The sequence below is a fragment of the Ptychodera flava genome, chromosome 11 (genome assembly GCF_041260155.1).
Source record: "Ptychodera flava strain L36383 chromosome 11, AS_Pfla_20210202, whole genome shotgun sequence".
In the NCBI taxonomy this organism is placed as follows: domain Eukaryota; kingdom Metazoa; phylum Hemichordata; class Enteropneusta; family Ptychoderidae; genus Ptychodera; species Ptychodera flava.
In genome coordinates, this window is record NC_091938.1 from 27380684 (window position 1) to 27395067 (window position 14384).

General features: G+C 37.3%; 1 protein-coding gene across 1 annotated transcript; it reads right to left on the reverse strand.

The window, feature by feature from the left end:
* Window positions 1-1866: 1866 nt before the first annotated feature.
* On the reverse strand, window positions 1867-9395 carry LOC139144448 (scavenger receptor cysteine-rich domain-containing protein DMBT1-like). Its single transcript, XM_070715148.1, has 5 exons — window positions 9320-9395; window positions 7937-8080; window positions 7061-7402; window positions 2702-2983; window positions 1867-2117 (listed from the first exon to the last, which is right to left on the reverse strand). The coding sequence occupies exons 1-5, from the start codon at window positions 9393-9395 to the stop codon at window positions 1867-1869; spliced, it is 1095 nt and encodes a 364-aa protein (XP_070571249.1).
* Between the last annotated feature and the right edge of the window lie 4989 nt (window positions 9396-14384).

The following is a 14384-nucleotide window of genomic DNA, read 5'->3' on the forward strand; positions in this document are numbered from 1 at the left end:
TGAGCTCAAGTGTTCACACACGTTAGCTAATGTCATATCAATATATGTATGTATGTCCCTGGACGTATGTTAGTGTGTGTGTCTGCCTGTCTGCCTGTCTTTTTACACGATAACTTAAAACGCCTGAACAGATTAAAGTCAGATTTGGTAGACGGGTACCATATGCTAATTGCAAGAACTGGTTAGATTTTGCTTAGTGTGGCTTCCTTGAAGTTATGAAATATCATTCTTTCCATATAATGGTTCGCTATGGAGACAGCAATGACAGTGTCGACATATGTCAAGAAATACTGTACACAATTTCATGAAACTTTTCTAAGATGACAGTCTCAGAATATTATGATGAAACTGTGAGTGTCATGTCAATTATCTGCCCATTTGCATATTAATGAATTTTTGTAATTCGTGATATAACTCTGAAATTACTTTATTAAATTTGATGATACCTGCAACAAATATTGATCTGATATATATCTAATTATACTGAGAAGCATTGGCACTGTCAAGTTAATAAAAAGCTCACTTGCATATTATAATGAAGTTTCTGTAATTAATCATATAACTCCGAAATAACAACACTAAATTTGATGAATTTGCTGCAGATTTTGATCCGACAGATATTTGACTGTATTGAGAAGCATTGAGTAGTGTGAAGTTAATTGAAGGATCATTTGCATATTTAATGAACTTTGTAATCAGTGATATAACTCTGAAATAACGGCAATAATTTGGTGAAACCTGCTACAGATATTGATCTGATAAATATCTTATCGTCACATGAAGCACTGAGCAGTTTTAAACTTAAAAAATAGCTCATTTGCTTATTCAATGAAGATGTTTAATTAGTCATATAACTTCGAAATGACAGCATCAAATTTAATGAAATCTGCTGCAGATACTGATACGACAGGTATCTGACTGTGTTTTGGAGTATGAAGTAGTGTGTAGTTACTTAAGGGTGCATTTGCATATTTAATGAACTTTGCAATTAGTAATATAACTCTTAAATTGTGGCACTAAAGTTGGTGAAACCTGCTACAGATATTGATCTGATAAATATCTAGTTGTCGCGTGAAGCATTTATCAGTTTCAAGTTTTTAAGGCTTCATGCGCATATTTTATGAACTTTGTATTTAGTGATTTTACTCCGAAATTACAGCATTTAATTTGATGAAAGGTGCTCCAGATGTTAATCTGATAGATATCTAATTGTCCAATGAAGCATTGAGCAGTTTCAAGTAATTAAACAGCCCATTTTCACATTATTGTAATTAGTGATTTAACTCTGAGAGTACTGTGCTAAAGTTGTTGAAACCTCTTACATATAATGATCTGAGATATTTCTGATTGTTCTTTGAAGCGAACTACTATGTAATGAACCTGTTGTAAACCACGTAAACACATTCAGTTCACATCTGGTTATATCAAGTTTGGTCCTCTTGCAAGCTTTTGTAATGAAATCTTTATTGTTGGTGCATTCCATATAGTAAAGCTTCCTTTACATTGTTGCAATGCTGATTTGTCATAGGAAAGCAGTGCGGAATAGGAAAAGATATTGTGTCTATAGGTCAAAAACGAAATAACCTGTTCGCATTCAGGTAAGGGATGATTTTTGACGTTGTTGCTGTTATATACCGTCGTTAGTTTGTGTACTGAGTGACTTTATGCATGTTTTACATCACAAAAAGGTCAACAAGAGCGACTTTTCCCCCTTAACTATGTTAGCTGAAAAAGAAAAAAACTCTTAAATTTGTATGGTTTTATAAAGTATCGCATATGACGTTTACCTTTGAATTCTATGGAGTATACTCCTATCCTAGTATTGTCTTCGCGACCCGAATAGAGAATAACATACGTGGCATTACTTTACGTTTCCAACATCTCAAGATCCTTTTCCGATTGGTACCCTGCTAGAAGGTGTCCATCTTGATCATAGACAGACACGTTGTCTCCATTCCTCAACGTCAACTCTGTAAATTCCAGACTCATAATGGTGCCAGGCGGTGTTAATATCTCGGTCGTATATTGAACGTTCATTGGATAGGGTAATGGATAAAATGGAGAAACTACAGTACCACTGCATCCTGTAATAATCTCAGTTGTTGCCAACAGCCGCGCTGTGAAGAATTATCAATATGCAATATTAATTTAGCTGAACATCGTATCGCGAGAATCATGATAATTTATTTAATTTGGTTTCCCTACTCAAGAAATATGTAAATTTGGAAAAATGTCATGCGGAATTCTTATTTTCTTTTTTTTTAAATAAATGTTTTGGAAAAAAGAAGGCAAGGTCCGCTCTATCAAAGATGACGTCCGTTAAATTTCGGTATGCCTTGCCGAGGACTGATACTCGTTAATGAAGAAAGCAACTTCATGTTAATTCTGTCTAACTTTCAGCATATAAGTGAAGCAATAAAACAATCAAGAGTTAAATATTAAAGTTGCCTGAGGAAATCACCAATGAAAAACCTATAGTGTGCACGTCTAGTGTTAAGTCAGGCATGTTGGTGACTGTAGCATTTGCTGAAAGATCATATTCGTTAATCGCTTCATTAAGTCTCTCATTTTACGAAACTACTATCATTACCATCATGTGTTTTTATAAGTTGTATTCTGAATCTTCGATTTACACATCTAAGTGTTAATCAGCTAAGAATCCCCCAACTGCCTTTAAAAAAAGAAAAATGAAATACCACACCTTCGAAGTTAAGTTCAAATCTTCCAAAACCTTTAGCGTAATCCTTGGCAGTGAAAAGTTGCACCACCATTTTGTTTCCTGTTGTATTGAACTGTTCATCTAAACCCTGTCGTCCTTGATACTCGATGAAGGATTCACTCTCGTCGCCGTCAAATATTCTGACTCTGTCAAATGTGTAGAGTGAAAAATCGACGAACATTCCAAGTACATAGGATTCATTCGGACAATGAATATCCCATGTGTAGACAGCATCTTTATTTGGATAAATACCATTTTGACTTCCTTTAGAATTACCAGGCGAAAGAATGAAACCTCGTTGTCCGAAAATATCTCCGCCATTGCCACCAATGACTAAAAGAAAGTATACGCGACAATTTACATGTCAAAATGTTAATCTTAATGTCTAACTAACCTTCATCATGATCACTTGCATGAACCAATTATTTATCAATGCAAGAATTTTATCGACTCGTTCGAGTATATGACATAAATAGTGACTGTAAGTGAAAAAAAAAATCGGGAAAAACTGTTGCTATTTGCATGATTAATGCTAATTACATTTTGTGTCGGTCATTATTTTTGTAACGACAAAACAAGCATATAAAATGTACATGATGATTGAATTGAAAAAGATCAATTAAACTCAGAAATTTACATTTTTCACAGTTCTTGTCATCGTAATCGTATTTGATAATTCAAGCGATGGTCAATATTCCTGTATCGCATTTGTCGGGTTGAGCATTACAACATTTCTGTGTGAAATAACCTCAATGCAAATCACGCTCCTTTTTGTTAAAGGGACAAAATTGGCCATTTTTCATGCATTTTGTTTGATGCAAGATACTAATTATATTGTTTGACATGTTGAAAGATACAGAATAAATGGGTGACCATGCATATGTTCGACCCCGGTTTTAGAGAAATTAAATGATACCATGGTGAAAATGAATTAATGATCATGAACATTAATTCATTTTCGCGATGTTTTCATGTATCGTGTCTAAAACCAGCATTAGGGAAAATGCCAAGAGGGTTTGACCGGTTAAGAAGGGCTTGACTTCTGCGTAGTGAAGCGTCATTGCGTATTCATGGTGACCCCTGGCCAGCTGTTAATATCTTTGGGGGCTTTTGTCTTTTGGCCTGCTTTGCATATGCGTCGTTGGACACGACCTGCCAATCACCCAGGTAGTCAATTAAACTATTAATTGACTGTTTACCGACCCAATTAACACTATCCAGCAGTATCAGTCATATTTTAATCGCGTGGCCCGGGTGGGCACAACGTAGGAACGCGTGTATTTCTATGTGTACGTTTCACTAGTGGTGTTGTTTGTACCATCGTACGTTTGAAGTCCTTGTTTCACCTATAGCATTACATTCAAGGTGACAGGCTTACTATTAATGTTCAGTATCATTGCACCGAGCTCTGCCCACGGTGAAAACCACCTGTTTTGCCTACTAATTACTGCCCGTCGCTGCCCGTCCTGAATGTAGCCTATCTATAGCTACAGTATTCAGTCAATATATAATACCCCGCGCCTTATAATTTTTATATAAACCACAGTCTCTCTATCCACGAGGGACTGTGTATAAACTTATAAAATCATAGTCCGTGCCATAAAATTGTTGACTTTCGATGCGATATACAGGTTGATCGTTGAATCGCACCGGCGCATCCATGTTTACTTGCCCCATAAGCTTACTACTCTGTAAAGGGTGGGTAGATGGAATTCCTGGGCCAAAAATGAACACCGGGGCGAAACTTTTTGTGAACCCATGTGAAAACATAAATCATTTATCAGTTTTGATATATACTCCTAAATTGTAAGTTTGATCAAAATCGAGACCACATTCAAGGGCTATGCAGACTGTCCATGTACGCACACACAGTGACAAGAAGGCGGCAAACACCTACTTACCAAGCACATCGAATCGGCGAAAAGACGCATAAAAAAGCTATAGGCTCATCGCCAAAACAAACGCGCCAAGCGCTAAAAAAAACCATACCAAGCGGCCCTTTTCGGGGCCACAAAATACTCCAAAAAGAGAACTACCAAAAAAAACATAAAATGACATAGAACACACAAACACTTAAAATAAATAACAAAAATCGTACACATAAAAATAAACGTAACAGAAAAAATGGCCGTGGAAATAAATCAGCTAAAAGCCGACAACAACATGAAATTCAACAACAACCTATCATCGCTCAAACTATGAAACTCCGAAAAATAGTACTAGGCAAAGGCCTTAAAATTAATTCGGACGCCAACAAAACCAAACAGAATAAAACCACCTCAGAATTTGAACAAATAAAGTCGTAAAATATGACTACTACGCTACATCGTGAGACACAAACAATCGCAACAACACAAATTCAAAGAAAGTCAAATTGGGCTCCACAAACAACAAAAACCAAAAACTTGAAAGCTATCTGAAGCTGCTAAACTCGCACTTCTAGAGATACCCTTTCAACAAGGAAACAAAACATGTCGCGTGCTAAAAGAATCGCGATAAACCAGCTTGCAAACAATAGACAAATTTCGGGAAAAAAAACCCTCGACAAGGGTCGGGTTTTCGTCATTGTCAACACAAACGATTACGTACTCGAATGCGAAAGGCAATTACGCAACACTCAGTATTATACACAACAAGCCAGAACAAACAGTAAACAAAGTAAACGAACTATGAATCAAAATGTACGAGAACAAGCACATCAACCAGGATACATGTGAGTATCTTGATCCAATAAACATAAAATCCGTACCCCCAGTGGTACTTATTGCCTAAAAATTCACAAACCTCCGCAAAAATCAAAAGACACACCAGTCAAAACAAAATTTACCGAAGTACAGAAAACATAGAACAAACAAACCGAACCACCAGACGGACTCACAACGTGACCAAAATTAATATACTTGCCTCGCTAATCGAAAAGCAAGACCACTAAAATGCATTAAAATAAATTTTCACAAACACAAACTAAGGAAAGAATCTACACCGCGACTGATGAGAAACCACACCCGGGTTTCGAAACGCAAGCGTCAAAGGGCGACTCTATCAACTTTTGTAACAACATAGGTCCGGCTGCGTCTCGCCATAAGCTTTCCCCACACAAACAAAACATTACCGTACACACTAATCCAAACTTCTCTACAAATATCCAAAGCGAAACAAACATTTTTATTAACACACACAATCGGATAAGAATGTAGGAACACATTTTCGAAACGAATCAAACACAAACTCGACACAAAAACATTTAGGATAGTTAGGTGGGGAGCCTCTTTCACATTTTTTACATCTCGCTATACTGTCTATGATTCTAAAAATAAAGTCATCTGCCACTTTTTCTGTATACGCGGTTTGGCAAAACTCATCTCTTCAATCGAAAGTCGGGTGATTTCATGGTTCTTTGGGGTACGTCGAGCTTAAGGAATGTGGTTATATTCGCGATGTTTTATTCGAAATTATTTATTTCTTCTAGGGCAAATGCACGTAATTCATGCTGTTGGAAATACTGGCCGCTCATAAACAAGACAATAAACTCAATATCTGTGCATCTTTACTTTTATTGTCAAAGTACCACCGACACCCACAAAAAACCAAATGGTTCAGTCCACGCGTGGGTTCAGTCCAGGTATTTGCAACGCCAGTCACCTAGGCGACGGTAATCCGCACCACTTATCACCATCGGGAAGGTACTCCTCCCCCTATACCACTGGCGATCCCACCCTCAAGGCACTGCGTCATTCGACCAAGCATTGTCATTGTAATTTTCTGCATAACATTAACAGCGAGGTCAACCGGTCAAACCGTCTTGGCATTTTCTGGCATGAGGGTCGAATATATGCATGGTTACCCATTCATTCAGTATCTTTCAACATGTCAAACAATATAAGTAGTATTTCATATAAAACAAAATTCATGAAAAATGGCTGAATTTGTCCCTTTAAAGCAGGCCTGTTGTGGGCTTGAAACGTACACCACACAGTTGAAAATTGTAATTGCAAAATGATAAATGCATGTGCCGATTTTCAGTTCTCTTCGTTTAGCTTTCGAACTCACTATTCGCTGAATTTTATTTCCTCATTCTTAATAACTCTCAACTTAATGATGTGTCTTTTTCTGCTAAAACAGAATTTACCCAACTGCATTTATCTTTGCATGACATATTTTTTCCAATTTCTATCCATAATCTTATTGTGAAATATGTGTGGTATAATACTATATTCACGAATCAGTATAGTCATTAGCGAAATTCTGCAGAAATTATATCCACACCATCATAACAGCAACGTATTATCAAAGTCAGGAAAGATTGAATGATAAGTAATGTTTTTAAGCTAGGACTCTTACCGTCGAAAATGAGCTGAAACCCACAGGGTTCTGTACCGTTCTTTTCTGGAAGGTCATGAGCTTTAAGACTAATCCACATCGTGTTTTCTTCGGTATTGTTAACTGTCCCAGGGGGATTATCGTTAGTGTACCACCCCATATCAGGCTCCCCATCACTTTCGTCATTTCCTACTTGTACCGAATCTTCAGCATATCTCAACTCGAAGAGGTCAAAGTTTGAGGAGAAGACTGTTCCTAGGTAGGTACCTATTGTCCAGGTACATTCTCCGCCTTTCAGATAGGAGTCCGGATAAAATGGGGAAGAGACTGTCCCTCCTTTCGTTTTAATGTCACCACCACAGGCTGAAAATGTACAAATGGGTTTTTTCTAAAACAATGACGGGTTTCTCTCGGTTACTATCTTTAGAATGGATTTGGATAACGACCTGTCTAAATTAAAGCTTTATTCCGAATACAATTTTTTTGTTGTCTATGTGCTAACGTAGTAGCGACTTACATCAGCACTATTTTAAAATACTTCAACCGGCCTTGTCGATGCATTTGTCAATACATTTAATTTTGCATTGACTAAATATATTGAGGATTGATTTGAGAGTTCGACTCAAACATCTGTGATCACTAAAATTGTGAATAAGACGAACAAATACTGACCGTCAAACAGTAGATCAAAGAATAGTCGCTCATCAGTCATTGTAGGGGAAACCAAACGAACCCACATCACGTTTGTCGAAGCATACCCGATAGATATCGATGATTTCGATGACGAACAATCCCAGTGAGTGTAATTTCCCATGAGTTGATCCTCAGCCGCCTTTCCATCTCGAATTTGTATGTAGCTAGCTTTATAGTTGCCATTCGTCTCAACTACTAGGTTACATGCTTCAAATTTTGCTGTCACTCGAGAGTGCTCGATGGTATATATTGTCCATATACATTCATTTGTGTCTAGTCCTGGGGATCCGTTAAATTCAATGGAACCCTCTCCCTCGCTCACAATTTCGCCGCCGCAGTCCGCAGCCCCTACAGAATATGATTAATTAACGATTCTTAACACTAAAAGTATAAGAATTATAAAAGCAAGTACAAGATTAATAGTTATAAATTTTAAATTCATAGTTAACTAATACATGTTAATCAGTTTCAGAGACAGACTTCTTTCTGATGAAATTGTTATTATAGGATGTAAACTTTTAAAACCTAGGTTACCGTAAGTTAAGTTTTCTGAACATTTCTACGTTTTTAGCGACAAGTTTCGTGATCTTCCCCGTAAAGTATGTGGTATTACACGTGTCTGAAGCTTGTCCAGCCATGAACACCCATGTATCTGCAGATGTGCTCTCCTTATTTTATGTCTATCAAAACATAAATGTAATATCATTAAGTAAGTTATGCTCTTCACACGTGTTAACATCATACTGGGACAGAGCCAATAAGCTCACTAAGCCATGTAACTTCAATATATAGCGGTAGTTATCTGTTCGTTGTAGATGGAATTTGATGAAGGTATTGTCAGATACTTCTCTTCGTCACAGATGTTGACAGCGTCCGCAGCCTTGCTAGCTATGTGCCGGGTAGGTGCAGTGCTGTAGCTCGAGGTTTTGCTTTGGTATGTGGGTCGGACTGCAAATACCCTGGCGAAACCTTTTCGTAATAACTTTTTATTATGTAACTAACATTCTTGACTTTTGCGTCAAATAGGGCACGGATCGACAGACTTCGTGCATTCCAAGTATGGAACGCTATCTTGGAACCGCCTCTTGACAGCATATGAGCTACATGAACAGAGCGCGAGACATATTCTGACAGACATCCAACCGCAAAATGCACTGCACATCGGAACGGAAAATCTCGTGAAACGGTAACTATTACCGTGTACGGTACGGCACAAGCCTTCTTTACAACCTTTTAGAGCGCGCAAAGTTTTATTATTCTCGATGGTAGATATAATAATATGTATATGTTTCACCGATGGCAAATTTTGCATTTTGATCCCTGATTACTTTTGAAAGGGAATAGTTTAAAGATTCTTTACCGAAAATTTGTGCAAAAGTGTATCTTTCATTCGAGGCGCGTACGACTGAATTGACAAATTAGACCGCCCGCACTGTGGACCGTGTGCTAACACAGCTACACATTTACATACTATACAGTAAGCGTCATTTTACTAGAAGTTGACTTTCAAAGGACTAATGTATATATCTCACTGCTACTCATTTACAAATTTACATTAGATATATTAGGATGGGTCTTTTGTCTTACCTGCTTCAGTAGAGAACCGAAATAACAGACAGCAGACGAACAGCAGCATTTTAAAACAGAACTCGGCTTTAGCCATATGTGTACACCATATACTGATTACAGAATATGACAAACGTTATTGATAGAGCATTTTGTTTCCCGGTCAAATGTCTGATAGAAGCACATATCATCTTATCAGTACGCATTTGACCTTTTGCCACTTCTCCGTCAGAACAGCCCGAATCCAGGGGTGATCATACATGAAGATTATTAGGTGTTCTGAAATAGTTTGGTCGTTCGTGAAAAAAACATCACCTGGGACATCACTTTTGTGGACTATTTCAAGTTGTTAAAGGAGCGTCATCGTTTGATTCATACAGGCGTCCTTAACTCATCACTATACGGATGTTGACAGCTTGAAAAGGGCTTCGGAAGATAAATTACATTTTAATGAAATGTAACTTCGATGTACTATCCAAAATTATTTTTTCTTAATCTCATAAAGTACTATCATGTTCTCCTTCCACAAATGTGTCTAAAGGCGTACTTGTAAACTTTTGAAGTTGAGCTTTGTTTGTGTGATCCGACCGAATTATGTGATCATTAATAAGAATTCATTTGTCAATAATAAAATTTGAATTGACATTACATATTGAAAAGCCGCTAGTTTGTAACTGGGAAAGCAAAAGATGACAGAAAGATGATGGTGTCAAAATATGATGGTTTCATGGAGTACTGATGTTTAACTAAAGTAATTTTACTTGAAGACACAGATCACGACTCGGCTCAGATATTGAAACCACTAAACTTTTTTCCAATACTCTGATCTACTTCTAGTGTTGGCTCATTTTTAAACTTGTAGGGTAAATGGACTTTTAACCATCTAGTTTCTCTGAAAATTGGAAATTTAATATCTCCCAGTAAGACTGACAGGATGGCAGAGTGACCAATTTGAATATCAAGTCATTTGTAAAGTGTAACTAATTTGTTTCTGTAATGCTAAAATTTACATTGTGACCACATAAATTTTAACTTCATCAAAAAAATAGTGTAAATTATGATATGGAAATTTTAACCGAAAGAAAAAACTTTGCCTTTGGCTGGCATTACCTAAATTTACTCTTTAAAAATCGTTAGGTATTGTGTGCTAGGTGAAATGCACAAGAAATGGTTGACATGCTGTGACTACAGTCCGGCTCGTTTCAAAAATGCGGAAATGAACGTCTCTACAAATAGACTACAGTCATAGTTTGGCTATGTTTAATTAGACCGTACGAGGAACATGATGTAGGCATGATGTCACCTAATTCGAGCGTAGTCAATTTCCGCATATTTGTTTGGCGACGAGAATAATTTTATACATGCGTGCTTCTTCACAATTACGAAATTCAATTCAGCTGGTATCGATGGTTTCAACGATACTGAATTCAAAACTAATACTCCTATCACTGAGTTAAGACTCTTGCTCTGGTTAAAATCATCCGACAAGCAGAAGCCCATTTTCACAACTTATATTGACAACTTGATTCGGTCAAAATCTGGAACTGTCAAGGCGATTAAAAGTTACTAATCGCAACATCATCAGTTTGACCTTAAATTGTTAATCAGAGCATTGTACGAGAGTTGACAGTATTTTCCTACCCTAACCCTTTTGGTAGTAATGTATTGAGTATCAGATCATGGTCCTTATCTGTTTTGGTTCCAAATTTTATCTTCAAAATTTTGTTTACACTGCTTGTGTTGACTAGAATGAAGTGGCATATAACCTCAAAAAATATCTTCGAATTCGATCCAATAGGACCTAAAATCTGTTCTATCATATGACAGATTGTTCTAAATTGTGCTGCTGGTAACATTATATCATTGGACTTTCCAAATAATACAGTCTTAAATGGATAATGGGTCTGTTCGTGGCGAATTGTATCGGCCATAGGCCAATCACGTCGACAAATAAAAGTCTAGTTGCGTTTGAAATGTCCTTCATGCTCAATTATGTATTTGGTCTCTGGCAAATTTTTAACTCAGCAACACGATTGGAACTAATTTGGGATAATTATAGTGAACTAACATCGGTTTAATCTGCAAATGTAAGCTTATCTGTTTTTCTCTTTAAGCAATGCACTTGTTTTATGAGTGATTTGCAATATCGCAAAATTCAGCTATATGGCACCAAACACTTGTGAAATTTGAAAGATATAGAGATCCAATTCTCCTAAATTAGTTCCAATCGTGTTCCAGAATTAAGTTAAAGCAAGTTTGACTACTAGATTCTACGGGAAGTTGTTCGTAGAAGAGATACATCAAGGAAGCTATTTTGAAGGCTACGACTTCCAACACGAGCGAGTCGTCTCGTATTGTGCCATCTGCGCAAATGTGACATGTAGTCGAACTTTGGTGTCCTCGGGGCCACAATTATTTACACAGGCTATCTCAGATACTTAGACCCCGGCCAGGTTGCTCGACATTAATAAAGTACCGATATTTCCCCCGTGACGTGCAGAACATTTCACGACAGTCGTTAGTTGTAGTTTTCACGAATGAGCTACTGGATTCCAAGTAAAAGAAGTTACAAAAGTAAGGAATTTTATCTCCTGCAAACGTTCATACAGTGTCACCTGTGGCGTGGGTCAAGAGATCATCGTGTAGGCTGGTCCTCTTTTGCCCCAGCAAGACTGCCATATCTGCAGCTCGATCTCATCTGAGCTTAGCAACGCAACGGTAGTAGCTCATTATTCACCGCTTTCGTGTTTGATCTTGGGGGCACTCATTCATTCGTCGGGGGCGAATAGCGTACTGAAACCTCTTCAACAATTTCGGTTCCTCCACTTACATGTGGGCCGCCTTTTCGTGCATTTAGTGAATATATGCAGCTGGGCATGTTTTGCTATTGCTGTACATGTAGGTGGACGTCAGTCGTCACCAGAAGTTTCTTCCGTACCACTGTTAACGTTTTGACAGTCTTGACAGTGTTTCTTTAGTAGTCATGTTTGACCAAGTGTTTCTGACAAAGTTTTCTGTCAAGAATCGTTCTATTCAGGTTTCATTGGTTGTGTCGGGGTCACCACGTCGACTGTTGAAGTTCGCCTAAAAACATGCATGGCCTTGCGAGCGCGTCAATGTACGCGCCAAGCCAACTTTGTTCAGTTTTGGGCTCTCTGGATCGCTTGTTCCTTTCATCCTTCGGTAGGCATACTGTGTATGGGAGTTCATTACATTCACTTTTTTATGTAAGTTCATCTTTCTGCATAAACTTGTGTCAGATATTCGATTTGAAATTGCACTAAAGGTGTGGATTATGACTTCATAGCATCATCACGTGGACTGTTTGGTGTTGGCAGGCAAACGTGCTTAACCTTGATGAGTTTGCCAACTGATGTGCGCGCCAAACAAAACCTGTGGGATTTGCCCTTGCACTATTCTGAAAGCACACTGGGTTGGACGAAGGTGATTTTTGCAAGCAATGTTCATTTTCGAATTTTAGCCATCTTTTTACAGGCTTCAAAATCCACATGTTGGATTTGCTGTGTTTGTAGCTTTTATTTTAAACTTTGTTTGACTTTGCTGCTTTTTATAGCTGTATCCCTTGTTATCTATTTTGTTGGATTTTCCTGTGTTTATTGCCTTCTTTATTCACTGCGTTAACACTTTCTGTATTTATGGTCTCCCGTTTTTATCCAAATTTTTTGGCATTTGTAGGGGATAAAGACGCCTCGGGGACATAAATTCGGAGTCTCTGACTTTAGGAATATTTTTGTGTACCATCCGGGCACATTTTGGAACTTCTGGAATAAATAAGCTTCTTTTTGTTTAAATTCGACGTTCTAGTTTTCCAATACACAGCATAAGATTGGGGCTATTTTTATTTTCCAGTGTTTTGTGTAATTTGTTTGAATAACTGCAAAATTTTTGCACGGCGGCCACTTATAGTCTTGATCGTGAAAAAGGAAGGCTGGAAGTTTCATTGGAGCGAATTTGAATAAACGTTTTTGCACTTTAATTTCCAGGCACCGATTACCTTAAGGTAACATGCACTTCGAAATTGAAAGACTTAAACTTTTGCTCAAACTTTCCTCAGTGAAACTTTCTACCTTTCTCTTACTAAAGCAAGAATAAAAATAAGGGGTCACCATGAAAACTTTGGTACTAGAGAGACGAATAACTTGTGATTTCTCGATATTTGAAATTCAAAATGGCCGCCAACCCTGTGTTAACTCTATGGAGAAAAAATAAAAAATTTCGAATTTCGAAAAAATAAGCCGTAAAATAGTTTTCTTTCACCAAGAGCTTTAAAATGAACCCCCACATGTGGTATATCAGTAGAGAATTGTAAAAGTTTGAGAGTCTGAATGTCTGTCCCCGGGGCGTTCTACCTTAAAAGGGCGTTTATATAGCTTGTTATCTCTCGGCAATATACTGTCTCAAATGGTCTGATCCACTTAGCGTTGTTTTTGTTTGAAGTTTCAATGTTAGTACAGAAAATAATGCATATTAACATTTCAGTTTATATCCAAAGTGGGAAAAGAAAATAATCAGGCACAGACAATAGAATACACATCACTAGATCAACCAAGATGTGAAAAGCTTAATGAATAAACTTGCAATCGAACTGAAATTTTTAAATTATACATTAAAGGAAGCCCACTTTATGATTACGTGCCAGTGTCTGTTTCACTGAAAGTCTCTCGTAAAATAGGCTATGTTATTACATTATTGTTAAGTAGAAAATTTAAAATAACGCTTTATTTTTTGACATCGTCGGAGGAAAATTACTCAGTGGACCAACAGTTTATCAATAGAGATATATACTATTTTTACAGTCGCAGAATTAATACGAGCAACGTTCTTAACTGCTTCAAAAAGAGTTACAGAACGTATTACACTTGTATTGATCTTACTGACCACTTGTGTTTGCAGATGTCTAAATATCCTTTGTAAAGGATTGAAAGAAAATCATATTACCTGCCCAAAGCATTTTAATGGCCCCCTTGCATTTGCAGACGCCCATAGGAAAAGCATGCTAGTGGTCAAACTTGCCTGAATTTAAATAGTATATATATATATATATATATATATATATATATATATA

Bases quoted from the DNA above. Each gene is read 5' to 3' on its own strand.
- LOC139144448 (XM_070715148.1), bottom strand. From the start codon at position 9,395: ATGGCTAAAGCCGAGTTCTGTTTTAAAATGCTGCTGTTCGTCTGCTGT. The intron at 2,984-7,060 runs GTAAGAGTCCTA...GTAATTCTAAAG, and splicing joins GTTTCAGCTCATTTTCGACG to GAAGTCAAAATGGTATTTAT. The intron at 2,118-2,701 runs GTGTGGTATTTC...AATTCTTCACAG, and splicing joins ATTTGAACTTAACTTCGAAG to CGCGGCTGTTGGCAACAACT.